This window comes from Ambystoma mexicanum, chromosome 4p, assembly GCF_040938575.1.
Source record: "Ambystoma mexicanum isolate Mex_15411 chromosome 4p, UKY_AmexF1_1, whole genome shotgun sequence".
In the NCBI taxonomy this organism is placed as follows: domain Eukaryota; kingdom Metazoa; phylum Chordata; class Amphibia; order Caudata; family Ambystomatidae; genus Ambystoma; species Ambystoma mexicanum.
In genome coordinates, this window is record NC_090927.1 from 212,164,013 (window position 1) to 212,177,843 (window position 13,831).

Genomic DNA, 13,831 nt, shown 5'->3' on the forward strand with positions numbered 1-13,831 from the left:
ATTTAAAGAAGCTAGATTTTTGGAGACTATAAATGAAAGAGATATGGATACTTTGAATTTACTGGCTTAAGAGATAAGAGAAGGGTTCATCCAAAATCAGACATTGTATCAAAAACAAACACCAAGAGCGTAACAGGTACAACTGCCAGAGCAAATGCAAATTAATCCATTACAGGGGCAATCCCAACAAACCCCCATACACACTTAGCAATATGCAACCAGAGGACAGGTCCCACCCCATCAGGAGGAGGACTTCGAAAGTACAGAGAACATTTTCAGCATAGCAGAAAAGACTAATACAGGCATGTCACTACACTTATGAAAATTTGTAGGAAATTAAGAAGTGCACCAATGGTTTTTCTTTTATAGAAAACCAAGTCTACATTTCAGTGGGTTGAGAATGTGAAGAGATGACAATAGCAAACATCCTGATTGAAAATAAATAAGACCTACGCTAGTGAAGTAACTTTATCGCTTTGCCAACCTAAACACGACTTTGCCTCTATTTCGGTTTCTACAGGGAGCAAGAACCCATACCAGTGTCGACTTCTTCAGCTACGAATGCACCAAGAAGAAAGGGAGCGATTGAAAAAAACGCATCCTTTGTGAGAGAGAAAATTGAATTTGTCATGTTGTCTGTTTTGTCTTATTATTTTTATCTTAAGGAAGGAGACTGTATGACACTATGGAATGAAGAATGACAACCACAGAGAAAATGTTTCCTTTAGTACACTATACCATTTTAAGAAAAAAGCTCATAAGAAAATAGGGCAATGCAGAAAAAGGCAATTGTATATATATGCTTTATGGTCTCAGGTCATAGCCAAAGCCCGGTATCAGCCAATATGTATAGAGCATATATGATACTAAGATATGCCGAAAAGCGAGAAGGATGCAGCCATCCTATTATGTTAGAAAAAGAGAAAATGCAGTCGTGATTTTTTAGGAGGTAGAAATGTGTAAAGGAAGGACAGGACTATTCTAAGGTTTGGGTTTGAGGAGGCAGTATGGATGGTAAAGATACACTTATTTTGATGGACGGGAGATACCTACACACCAGGTGATTGACGGCAACTGATCCTGCGAGCAGGGAGAAAAGGCCAGCACGAAAGTGGCTTTGAGGGACCCAGCCAGATGCCCAGTTGCAACTATGTTTTAAACAGTTTTTCCCCCTATGAAACTCCCCCATCCTTGTGTTCTCCAGAAACAATCGAATGCCCCCCCTCCTTGACTATTATATGTGAATAAAGAAGATTGGAAGTTTGAGTTCTTTGTGATCAGAACAGAGTAAATACAAAAAGGACTGCCCTATGAATTAAGGGGCTCTTGAACTTGCTGCAAAGCAGCCCAAAGGATATGTAAAACAAATGGACTAAGAATAAAGGTGGTCCTTGGATGCAGAATAAGGAAAATAAGTTGAATCATGTGGAAGATGTGCCAATGGAAGACAAACAAAATGAGGACGAAATTAAAATGTATATGGGGAAAGATAAGGAAACAAGGAAGTGTCGTGGGGTGTTGGCTGAAATCACTTGTGCACGTTATGTTTATATTTAATTGGGTATTAAGGGTAGGATCTAGACAGGAGCAAAACAAAGTTATTCTTGGTAGATACGGAAATACAAATATTCAAAGATGGTGAAACAGTTGCGATGGTCTTTTGACAAAAGGAGATACATGTATGTCTTAGATTAGGAGAGTACAATATGATTGCAGACACGGTTGATTCATTAGAAATGTTTTTTATGATAACATCCAATGTTGAGATGAAGCACCACATTGAGAGTGGTGACTGAGATAGGGCTGTATAGGTACACTGTATATGGGGAAGGGTGGACACTGGGTGTAGTGGTAGTGTATTGAGCAGTGGTTGAATACCGACCAGAGGGGTGTGTGTATAGGGATGCCAGACCCCACGCCCACTCAACTGAGTACAGATAACATGATAGCAGATCAATGGTTCCAGTATTGCATAAATCAGAATTATAGTGCCTTTATTTTTAGGTTAAAAAGTCCATGTGGTGATATTTGGGTTAGAATGACCCAGGAAGTGAAGAGTTAAAGTATTACACACATCATGAATATGTAAAAATATATTATGAAAAAGAGATGCTTAAATTGGTGACTCACCATATGGTAGCACAGTGCCAGACAGGGATCTATTTCAAAATGGATGCTCAAACACAAAATGGTGCCTTACAGGCAGGTGTGGAAGTCCTGACTCATGCTGATAAAGGAATAATCTTTGGCAGCATCTCGCTATGAGATAATTATATCCGGAAGGTTAAATTTGGCAGGAAAACCAGACAAGAGTCATAATGAAAAGGGCATGATGTACTTTTGAAGACCAATTGCATTACTTGGCACCAAATAAATGAACGTAGTTGTTTTTCCACGGTATGAGACACCGACTAAACTTGGCAGAACCTAGAAGAGTAGGTGACAAGTGATTTGATTATAATTGTTTTTGGCAGAAGAAGAATGATACAATTGTGTTCAGGTTCAGCTAGGTTTAAAATATCCTATCAGTCTATCTGTCAGACAGCAAGTGTTTGCCAACTATGAGTTAATGTTGGCTTGGTGAGTAACAGATAAGCCACCCAATCAAAAGACAGGGAGGGGTTATCACTGGCTAAAAGGACCGATCAGATATATGATCTGAAAAAGGTAGTAATTTGCATAAGGGTGTTGCATCATTCAAATAAGTCTATATAAGCAGGGGAAGGCAGAATTAATGTGTGCTTTTTCAAAGTGTCTTGTAACCTCAGCTAATAAAAGACTGCTGTGAAAAAACCATTGGGTGTCCGTTCCTTTGTTCCTGTCTCTGAGTCAGGGTTCACAGATGCCAAAAAGCTTGATGGGATGGAAAAGGACCCTCCTGTATATTTGCGTTTGAAAGGTCTGAGGGGGACCCACATGAATTGGATTTGAAGAGCCCGACATAGGAGGTCCTACGTGTACTTTGTGTTAAAACAATTTTTTGAGGTCTGAAGGAGAGACTTTAACGTGGCAGCTCAGGCGTGCCTCGACCCACGATTTGCAACCGTTTATTGCACTGAAACCCCAAGCCAGTGTGCCAGTGTGTCATCCGGCCTACAAGGACCGCCTTACTGTGGGTGGTCTAACGTAGGGAGGAGAGCCGATTCAGCTACATTTATTCTTTTGACATACATTTCCCCTTTATACACTTTTTGTACAAGAGATAGGGCAGGCCTTCGGTTTTGTTAGCATATGCCATTTGGATTTGACGGACTCTACTAGAACTGTTTTGTTTATAGTTTGATGGTTGAGACCACTCCCATCTTAGTTATAGGGCAATGTAGGAGTTTTTCCAACCCCAGAAACTTCAATAAAGGTTTTTAAACTGTACCACTTGTGTCAAGTGTCATACTTGTGATACCATGCCTCCCCTACAATATCCTAGTAACCAACACGATACGACACTGTATACCCTGCCAGTGCACGTCACGCTACCACTACAGCACACAGAGATCCCAGAGTGGACTTTTAAGGACCAGTGGAAGCAGGGGGGGAAGGGGGGAGTACTTATTGTGCAGATCGATGAGTTCTCCAGGTTTCCCATTGTCAAGAGAACGTCAACGACAGCTTTCCCGCGAGTGGAAGCCGTAATGGACGAAATACTGAGTGAATGTAGAGTTCCACATACGATCAATTCCGATAATGGACCCCCGTTCAACAGGAACGACTTTGCAAGATTAGCCAAACACATGCGTTTCGTGCACCAGAACATTACACCACTATGGCCCCAGGCCAACGGGATGGCTGAGAGGTTTATGTCCACTATAAAGAAAACCATTTAGAGAGCGCACGTGGAAGGCACTTACAAGTCAACAGACCATCTGCAGGATGCTTGGGGTTTATCGGAACATGCCTCACGATTCCACAGGCAAGACGCTGTTACGCTCACCTGGTGTCCACCAGGGACGCCACCCAGTCCTGGTTGGATGATTTGCACTCTCAAACCCTCTCCCGGTCCCTTGGTAAGGCCTCTGATTAAAGATGGATCTGCAATATACGAGAGCTGGATTCAATACCAGATTGTCTTTATGTTTTCCCACCTCCCTTGGCCTCAACTCCTTCCTCCCCCTTGGGCCTGCTCACCTTAATATTGTAAAAGGTGGATTCTCCGACCTGCTCCTCGTGGCAGGGGCACGTAGATGTGGGGGCCGAGCAGCGACCAAGTTACTTCACTGCTGCAAGCCCCCCTGTGGGAATCCAGGCCTGCTGCGACTCCGTAGGTTTGCTGCTTTACAGTCTTTATATGTAGTTCTTATGTTCCTCTTAGTTCGAATAATATTGTCTTGCTTCTTTCCTTTTAGGTATGGAAAGGTATTTTGGTGTTGTCATGCAGTTTGAAGATGAGCATGGGCCGGTAGGCGAAAGCACGGTGTGCGCGATGCTGTCCGGTGAGTAATGCGCGATGCGTGGCACTGTTTCGCCTTTTATATTGCTAACCTGTGTCTATGTTCTCCTTGCAGGTTGCGATGTTCCTCGCTGAGCGCCGTAATGTTCCAGCAATGATACGGACCAGAAGAGGACTACCCAGGTAAGAATTGTGTGGCTTTCTTCATTCGGGAGGAAACATGAGTAAACGCTTACTAATGCGGTCTATCTTTATCCTCTTTCCAGGTTATGGTATTCCAGGAAGCATGCGGTGCCGGATGATGGAGTTCATACCTTCAGGTGAGTGGAACTGAAGTCGGCGATGGATTGAAGACAGTGTTCCAGGTAAGTTGCATAGTGTTCTTTCTCTCTCTGCAGGTCTTTGGTTTCAGGTAAGCTGGCATCAAAGAACTGGACACGGTGAGCGTTACACTGCCCATAGCAGAACAACACAAAGCATGTTCTGCTGTTTGGGTGCGGTATAAATAGTCTCAGGTAAAGTAGTCCAGGTAAAATAGTCCCAGGCCTGCCACACCCAAAGTAGTCCAGGTAAAGTAGTCCCAGGCCTGCCACAACCAAAAGACTAGACTGCATAGCTCAGTTCCTTGTAACTGAGCTATGTGTGTGCCTCCATGTTGGCCAAACCCACCCCTCCCCCAAGTTATATAGTCCCAAGTAAATAGTCCCATTCTAATGTTGGTCTTCATGATGGTTATGAGCCTGGTGCCAAAGGCGGCAGGACTGACTCCAAGAGAGTCTTGGATGAGGTTTTAAGGCCTTTGACCTGGCCCTAACTGGAAGGCTGACTTGCCAGTGAGGGCCAGGGGCAAGGGTCATGACAGACGCCTGCAGAGATCATGATGGCTTACCAAGTTAACACCAGGCTCATCACAGTGGAGACAAGAGAAGTAAAGAAAAAGGGTCGCGGCCAGGAAACACCAAGCGAAAGAAGAAACTGTTCGTAGGAAAGGTGCCAGACTGAAAGAATTCAATCCAGGAACAAGTCCTCATACGGCAGAGAGCTACGAGGAAAACTGAGCCCCAATACTCTTCCATCCCTTTCGAGGTTGTAGATGTGAAGGGCTTGATGGTTACCACCAAGAGCCAGAACCAACAGCTAACCAGGATTGCCTTACATTTTAGACATCTCTTACGACCTGATACAGAGGAGATAGACCTTCCTGGGAGGGAGAGAGAAGGAGAAGGTCCGCCGAATGGCCTAGTCAGCTCTGAGGAAGCAGAGGAGCCACAGCGACGAGAACAGTCGAACTAAGATGAAGAGAAACAGCCAGAGACGAGAAGTCATCCGCAGAGGGTCATCAGGGAACTGCAGCGGTTGGTGGGAAAATGTTGATGTGATCCAAGGACATTTGTCAGGGGGTGATGTTATACTGGGCAGTATGCTACCTCTTTAATGGACTTGTGGTCCACAGAGCCAGACCACGTGAGGGGACACGTGGGTGGATGTGGGAGGGTGAAAAGGAACACGTGCTGGTTGAGCGTAGTACATGTAAGCAGGAGGTTGCACTAAATAAAGTGCTGTTCTTCCAAACCTCCTCTGTTGTCCACATACCTTTGTGAAGTTCCAGTCCGTTCTGTGCAAAAAAGTAACAGGATCTAAAATAAACATTCATATGTGGATGTACTTATGTGTGATGCTTCTTGCGAGCTGACCCAAGACATGGAATTCTATGTTAAGACCAGATGAGAGTATTATGCATTCATCTTCTTTATCTACTCGTCCAGCAGCAAAGAATAAATACACTTTAAACGTGTTTTTTAAGAGGAACATTAACGATTTCTTAATGAGAACATAAATGGAGCTCCCCAGAGAGCCAGGGTCACCACCTTCAAAAAAGCCAATCAGCACAGGTCCAAGTCTATTACAACCCCTGCAATCAGTCGCTGTTCCTTCTTCTTTGCTGCTCGTCACAGCAGTACTTCACAGTTCTAATACTGGTTTCTCAAGGCAGATATCTCTTATACACAACCCGTGCTTGGTTTTAATAACTTTGCTTTAATTACATTTTCCCATTTCCTCCACTGCTTGACAAAGCCTTGCTGCCCTTACCTAAATACTTATCAAGTTTCCCTTTTTTCGCTCCATGTGCCCTCAACTGGCCTATCTCCACTGGGAGCTGCGCTTCATCACTTTCTCCCCAGGCCAGAATTCAAGTGCTTTGGTCAGCCATGGGAGTACTGATGCATGAAAGTCTCACGGCCATGCTCGAGGGGAGACCAGGACAATCAATGCATTGACAGGGAATTGTGTTACTGCTCAAAGCGTCTGCCCTCCGTACAACGTGCTCACAATAAAAGGGGCTCATTTTAAAACCTGTTCACTTTCTCCTTAATCTACGCCGCTGCTTTCTAAGGCTAATGCTGTCTCAGCCTCACCTCTCTAATTAGTTTTACCATGCCCCGGTGGGCGAGTTAAAAGTGTAAACGTTTAGATGACATTTTAATGAGAATTACATGCTGTTTTTTCTTTTCACCTTCTCAGTGGGTGCAGCAGCCGTAAAGAGGTAGTACACGTTATAAATGGTTTTAACCAGTTTTCCAACATATAGTGTGTTAGTTACTTAGTCCCCCATTCAGCCAAACAGGCGTAATATTTCATCAATATCAATTCCTGTTTTCACCAACAGGTTGGTGAATTGGTAAACGGTCTTACAGAGGCACAACCATTTTTAATTGGCCTAGCACGCTCTGGCATCTGTGAATCAAAACCTTAACATTTTCAAATAGAACTGGTATCCAGAATACTGAATTAGCAGTCGTCAGTAATCCAGTTATAATGGCAAATGAGATGTTATATTCCCCTTAATTAGGGTTCGTGAGCTGTATCGATTCTCCAGTCATACAAACGAAAAGGTAATAATTTTGGAAGGATGGCTCATTGCAAGCTTGGAAAGGCCGTTCAGTGAGTGTTCGTAAAAGCCTGGCGGCTGGGTCTGTTTTCAAGGGTTAAATCCCTGGATACCAGAGTAGGATTATTAGCTTTTCATTTTTCTGATAAGAGAAATAGATACAGCTCAAGAACCCTAAATAAGGGGAATATAAAATCTCTTTGATTTTATAACTGGATTACTGTCATCTGCTAATTCAGTATTCTGGATATCAGCTCTATTTGAAAATAAGTTAAGGTTTTGATTCACACCTGGCAGAGCGCACTAGGCCAGTCATCAACTTTTCATGTTACAATTTGCTTGGGTGCTTCTGGGTGCGCCCTTTTGACTTTGGCCACGCAGCCGGCCGTTTACTCATAATTTAGTGGCAGTAGCACACACAGAGGTCCTACCCATACTCACTCATTCACCATTTAAATCGGTATGATTATTTCACTGTAAAGCACTTATCAATTTTGGGCAGTCTCAAATACAGACTGGGGGAGGAGGGTGGTGTGTTACGTTTTATCTTTCTGCATTCAGCATAGCATACTAATTTGTGCCACTTGCTCAGTTTATTAACAGCTTTAAGGAGGCTTTGCCATTTTGAATGGTTAATTTAACCTGCTGGTTATGCACCGGTTATGCAGTTTACAGTCGCAACTATGGGTTGGTGGCATAACATTCATCATTACCCAAGTGTAGTGTAATTGCATGCCCGTTTTCACCAACGGCAAAGTGGATTATTGAACAGCTTTGAAAAGGCAGTGCCATATTTACTTGGAATGTTTTCTTTTGCTTGCTGCTTGAAACTTGAGGTTTGGCCACCTCCCATATGGCCTAGGGGCACTGTGGTTCTTCAAACCCAGGCCAGAGGCATCACCTTGATCAGGTACTTTATCTGACGTTACAAACATGCAAATGCATATTTTACCCTGTGGTGACCATGCTAATTATACTCCCTATGCATAACAGGACGACTACTGGCAGACCTGGATTTTCTGAGAATTACCTCAGCCACACAAATTTAAATTCCCAGTGAGAGCATACCAAAAATAAAATTGGTACCCAAAGGGTGGAGGAGCTGCTCGCGCCATGCCAAAATCAATTGTTTTTTTTCTCCCCTCTCCCTTACCATTGGGCTAGCCCAACATCTCCCATTACGCTACAGTTCTTTCAGAATCCGGTCGGGTGAGGAGGTTGGTAAGTATTCTTACAGCAATGTTTATGACATTTGTGTATATTTAGAGAAGACTGCACAAATGCATTACCTGCTTGGTAATTATCAAACGGTCATAAAAGAAATGCAACATGAGGTTGAGCTCGGGGATGCTCTAGTTAGTAGGTCTGTTCAATTGCACTGTTACTGCCATTCCACTAGTACAGGGGTTTTGACACTAGTGCAAAGAGTTTCTGAGAGCAGCAATCTGCAACATGGAGTAATATACTGGTTTCCTTTCCCGGGATCCATTTTTGTTCCCCTTAAGGATTTGTTAAAACATACACTTATTACTGACCAGCTTTTACGTCCTTACTACACATTGACCCTATAGTCCTTTCTCTTGAGGACAGCATGATTAATCATAATAAAGTTAATTTCCTTGCAGGTTTGCCCCGTGTTGTCGTTCATTAAAGGGTACCCCCTATTATTAACAAATGGCCTCAAGCTTGCAAGCTATTCAATAGTCGTTTGTTTGCCTTCCAGTTATGGATATAAACCCCTCCATTTAGTATCACAGACTTGTCTTGAGTTGTCGGTTTACATCTCTTTCAAAGACAACTATGGTTGTTTGGCTGGATAGTTCTCACCCAAATTCTTATGATCCTGCATCAATTAGAATGTTTCCCACATTGCGGATTTAATTTTGGTTTTCCCGTCACCTTTTGAAGCTCTGTTTATGTAGCGTCTGTCTTACACCGGGTGCCCTTTGTTCTGCAGGGTCAAAAAAGGACCACCTTTAGATTGTTCCCGCTAATTTATTTCCTCAATAGTATCCAGGGAAGAACATTGGTTGGGTCACATCTGGAATTTGCTTAGAAGAGCGATCCAGAACGGGGTCCAAAAGGCATAAAGGTGCCATATTTTCCTTTTAGTGTTGTTTTTACAACGCACTATTACAGTAATTGGAGATTATATAAATGCTTTTAACTTGCATAATATGAAGCCTACAGTCTTGAAATAGAATGGATAATCCCCCTCAGTAACGTGAGTGGGGGTTTAAGATTCGATTAAAGACACAGAGGTGAGTATTCTTTCTCCCTCCTTCCCTCACGGATTGGCTCACTGATTACTACCTGGGGTACTTCCAAGGACAAGGCATTAAAAAGATTTAGATGTTTCTCCTAAAAAGCGAGCCCCTCGCGGTTCACAGCTTTTGTTGCATAATAGTTAAGAGGTTATGGGGGGGGGTTTCTTTTGACCCCCCCCCCCCCCCCCAAGTGCTCCTATTTATATCATCAATACGCTCAAGAGATTAGAAGGTGCCCCTTTTTTGTAATTAAACATGTATCAGGGAATTTTCCTTAGGGTAGTGAGGAGGGGTTTCAAAATGTTTTCCACTCCCATGAATGGGTTCCTAGCACCTGGCATTGCAGTTTTCACCTAAAATTCCTCTAGTTAATTATCATGCCTTTAGTTTATCTTGTCTCTTGAATAAAATACGAGGGAAGGGGGGGGGTCAGTTATGATGAAAACGATATACTTCCTCAGTTACATAGCGACAATTATTTAGTTATTCAGAGTTGGTAGTTCCAAAGATTAGACAAGTAAAATGCAATCTCTCATATCATGTGCATGCATATAGTTGGAACCTGCTGGGTTTAGGGTAAATCTCCTACCTTATTCTATCCTTATTTCAATATTATGTAATAGGTTTCTTGATATGTTGCTTATTTTAAAAGGTAACCTTATGACAAGTCCCTTATTCGGAAATGTTCTCTACCAAAGGAGATTGAATAATGCCCCCGAATAATGTCCATAATAAAGATTAAGGGGTCTCTCCCCATTGTCTACAACTTAATTTTGTTTGGAAATTATCATCATCTTATTTCCACATGTCCACCCCATGCCTAAGAGTGTGTGCAAGTGTTCATTTGCTCTTTCTTTCCCTATCCAGGTTTTCCACTTAGCTGGGAAGGTACTATTGGCATCTGTCGCCATCCTTATACGTTGTTCCCAGCCACCTACGGCCTGCTTTAGTTCACAATTTAAACACTTGTTCCTTTCCCTAATAAGTTCTCATGCACCATTATCCTGATGCTTCAAAGTAAGTTTGATAATGCCTTATATTCCTCTCTATTATAATTACGGCTTTTAGTTTTCCGCTTTTACACACAAACGCAGATGGAAATCAAATCTGCTTTCTCGATTTATAAAAAAGGAGAAAATAAAACAGGCCTTTCTGTCTAGTTCTCTATGTCAGTCATGCATCGCAGGCCAATCACATTGCAGATTGGCAGCATGGAGAGCGTAAAATGTGTATAAAAATAGCATTAAAGTTCTTCAAAGTGCTGACAGCATGTATCTTAAGGCATCAGCAGTCACAGGAGCAATCGTTAGTTATTATGGAAAACATTGAGCTAGCATGTCTTACCTATATGGCTGGATGTGTGCTTTAATAAATGCATTTTGAATTAGAATAAATGAAGAAAAATACTGGTTGTGAATTATCTTGTTATATGACTAAAAAATAAGTGTATACAGCAAAAAAGGCTGAAAACTAAATACAGACGCAAACAGCAGAAAATAAATATCATAAAACCCGGGATCCTTAAAAATAATACTTATGTTCTAAAGCGAGTAACAACTACATTTCCTGTAGCTTACAGGCCCTTGGAAACCTCTTTGTTTTTTGGAAAATAAATGTGCCTTTTTTCCACTGATTGCAAGAGGTTGGTGCTCTGCAGACTGTTGCCTTGGTGTAACAAGGTTCATTTAGTCCCATTCTTGTGTAGGGAATGGTTCACCCGATCAAATAAAATAAACTCTTCTTTAAATAAGGTTTTCAATTCATTATGATAAATCAACATGTTTCCTTTCACAATATTAACTGTTCCTTCATACTTTTGTTGAATAGCTATGCATTGTTTGCCTGGTGTAACATAGGTTATGTTCTTTGTACAATAAACAAAGATATTGCCCTTCCTATGAACAAGGATTATCGATTGTTCAATTAAACCAATGTTTTCACAATCGTAATATAATTTAGCTGTTTCCAATGTTGTTATTCACAATTGAATGTGTTCTCGGCTAACTGTTCATTCCTACTTCTCAAAGACATAATGGAAGATGTCAATGTGCCTTTGGAAAAGATACGGACCCTAATTCACAGAAGGGTTTTATAATGGCAAAAAGTCCATTGGAAAACGCTCTGTGACTAAGGGCCACTAACTTTCTTTAAAAGGCTCATGTTTCTTTCTGGTAGATTGTTAACAGACTAAAGTAGAAAGTGTGCCAACGGCCACGCACTTTGTTTTATCCTTATAATTTTTTCAGGAGCTGTCAAGACGTTGCAAAAGTTTGGAAGAAACACTGGGTATTTCTATTGGAAGTTTGGCTACCCATCTCCCGTAACCAGTTTTTCATGAAAGGAGTTCTGGTTGTTTTCAAGCGCTACAGAAGATGGAAGAGCAAACGGGGTTTTAATAGATTTGGACCCGTGCTGGTTGGCTGTTCTGGGGGTCGTGACCCTGGCTCTCTGGGGAGCTCCATTTATGTTCTCATTAAGAAATGGTTAATGGTAGTCTTAAAAACGTGTTCAAAGTGTATGTTTTCTTTGCTGCTGCACGAGTAGATAAAGATTAATGCATAATACTCGCCTACGTGTCTAAATCCCCACTGGCATTAGCAGGGAGGTTGGAGGATTAGCCATTATATTATCACACAATAAGTATATCAAAAACTTGGCAACTCCGTGGAAGCCTTAGAGTGATGGAGTCCAGTCAACTCGTGAAGCAGTCTAAACCCGTGGGTCGACTTCCACAGCATGAACTTAAATGTTGTCACTGCCCCGATTCTTTTTTTTTAAACAACAAAAAAAAATACAAAATCAGGCCATCCCGAACGTTCTCATATTTGTCAGCGCCCAGTCGCTAATGTGCCTTTTCAATATAAATTTGCAACATCCTCTTAGTTTTCCAACTGGTCAGACCCCAATGTGCCCCTATACACGCCTGTTGTGCCTCCGATCACCTCACACTGTAAAAATGAACTGTACACATCGCTCTGAACGTATAGCAAGAGCCATCCTCGTAGGAAACCGGCAGACGCGTGTCATGTCACAAAATACACGAATGCATACAGTCTGTAAAGGATGCAGCACACCCACTCTCGTGAAACACTCACGCTCGGCTAGCATCGCCATCTTGGGAAAGGCTATTAACCCGGGCAGACAATAATAACTCCAATCAGAGACTGCTGTTGCCCTGTTGCGGAACTGGTCTGCTCAACCCGAAAACGTGCCACACAACTCCCGAGCGCAGCGTCTTAGCGCAATTCAGCCGCGAGAGCGACGGACTGCCTGAACATAGCAAGTACAGCGACCGCCATCTTATAATGGTTTCAACTCTGCATGTGGTGCATTTTCTCTGCTCAAATATTCCAGTTGTGCTTACTAAATGAAATTATGATAGCGCTATTGGCTATTATAGAAACATATATAGTTTCTTTTACGGAAATATACGTGGTGAGTTGATGCTATAATATATGAATCCGTAAGGTTAAAAAGGTAGAAACTTGTAAAATCGAGAAAATCAATGCCAAAAATCTGTAAATCTTGACAAAACACGACCATTGTATGGAGCAAATCTGGCTATACAACGTGACGATTTACACACTTCAAGATGGCCGTCGCTGTAACAAAAAGGCGCGTACTCTCTACGACAGTGGTATCTGTTTGAAGTAGAACAACGCACGCTATGTCCCAATAAGCACAGTACTAACCGCTGCAGTTATGCCGCTAACTTGATCATTTGACATTAGGGCGAACGTTTTTCATACGACGCGGTAAGATTATACTGAATTAATAACTGGTAGTGGTCTCTCAGGCGATAGTATTTGTTACCTAAACGAGGAGCTCAGGCGCGATAATGCGTGTACTTGCCACAGGGCTCTAATGAAGAACTTTGTTGGAAATATGTGCTCCGACCTCAGCGTCACCTTCGTATTCAAGTGAAACAATTTACCCCATCGCCGCCAAGAAAAAAAATGTCCACGCCCGTTATCTATATATCTGAACTATTTATTACATTGGCGCCCTCCTTTCTCGTCGCAGTACTTGGTCCCAAGCTATACACCAGAAAATTCCATCTTTTCATTACCTCTGCATCCCTCTTCCTGACCCAGCACTTGGGTCCCGACCTCCATTTCGGGATTCCAGTCCCTCTTTTTATTACATATATCTGCCCCAGTGTTGTGGCCCACTCAAGGATGATATTGAACAAGGGGGCTTTATTGCCAATTTGAAAGTAAATTAGTACAGGCTGTCTTTATGCAGGTAACAGATCAACTTAACAGATTGGTGCTTGATGTGGAGATGTGC

At 42.3% G+C, this 13,831-nt stretch overlaps 1 protein-coding gene across 2 annotated transcripts in view; it reads right to left on the reverse strand.

Annotated features, from left to right (window-relative positions):
* The window catches only part of PINX1 (PIN2 (TERF1) interacting telomerase inhibitor 1), a 1,062,731-nt gene extending 1,049,944 nt beyond the window's left edge, over window positions 1–12,787 (reverse strand). Inside the window, exon 1 of one of the 2 annotated variants that reach the window (XM_069605727.1) lies at window positions 12,637–12,787. In XM_069605727.1, the coding sequence (XP_069461828.1) occupies window positions 12,637–12,655 (19 nt within the window). In that variant the 5' untranslated portion in view covers window positions 12,656–12,787. The remainder of the gene's footprint in view (window positions 1–12,636) is intronic. The other variant, XM_069605725.1, reaches the window with a different exon arrangement.
* Window positions 12,788–13,831: the final 1,044 nt, after the last annotated feature.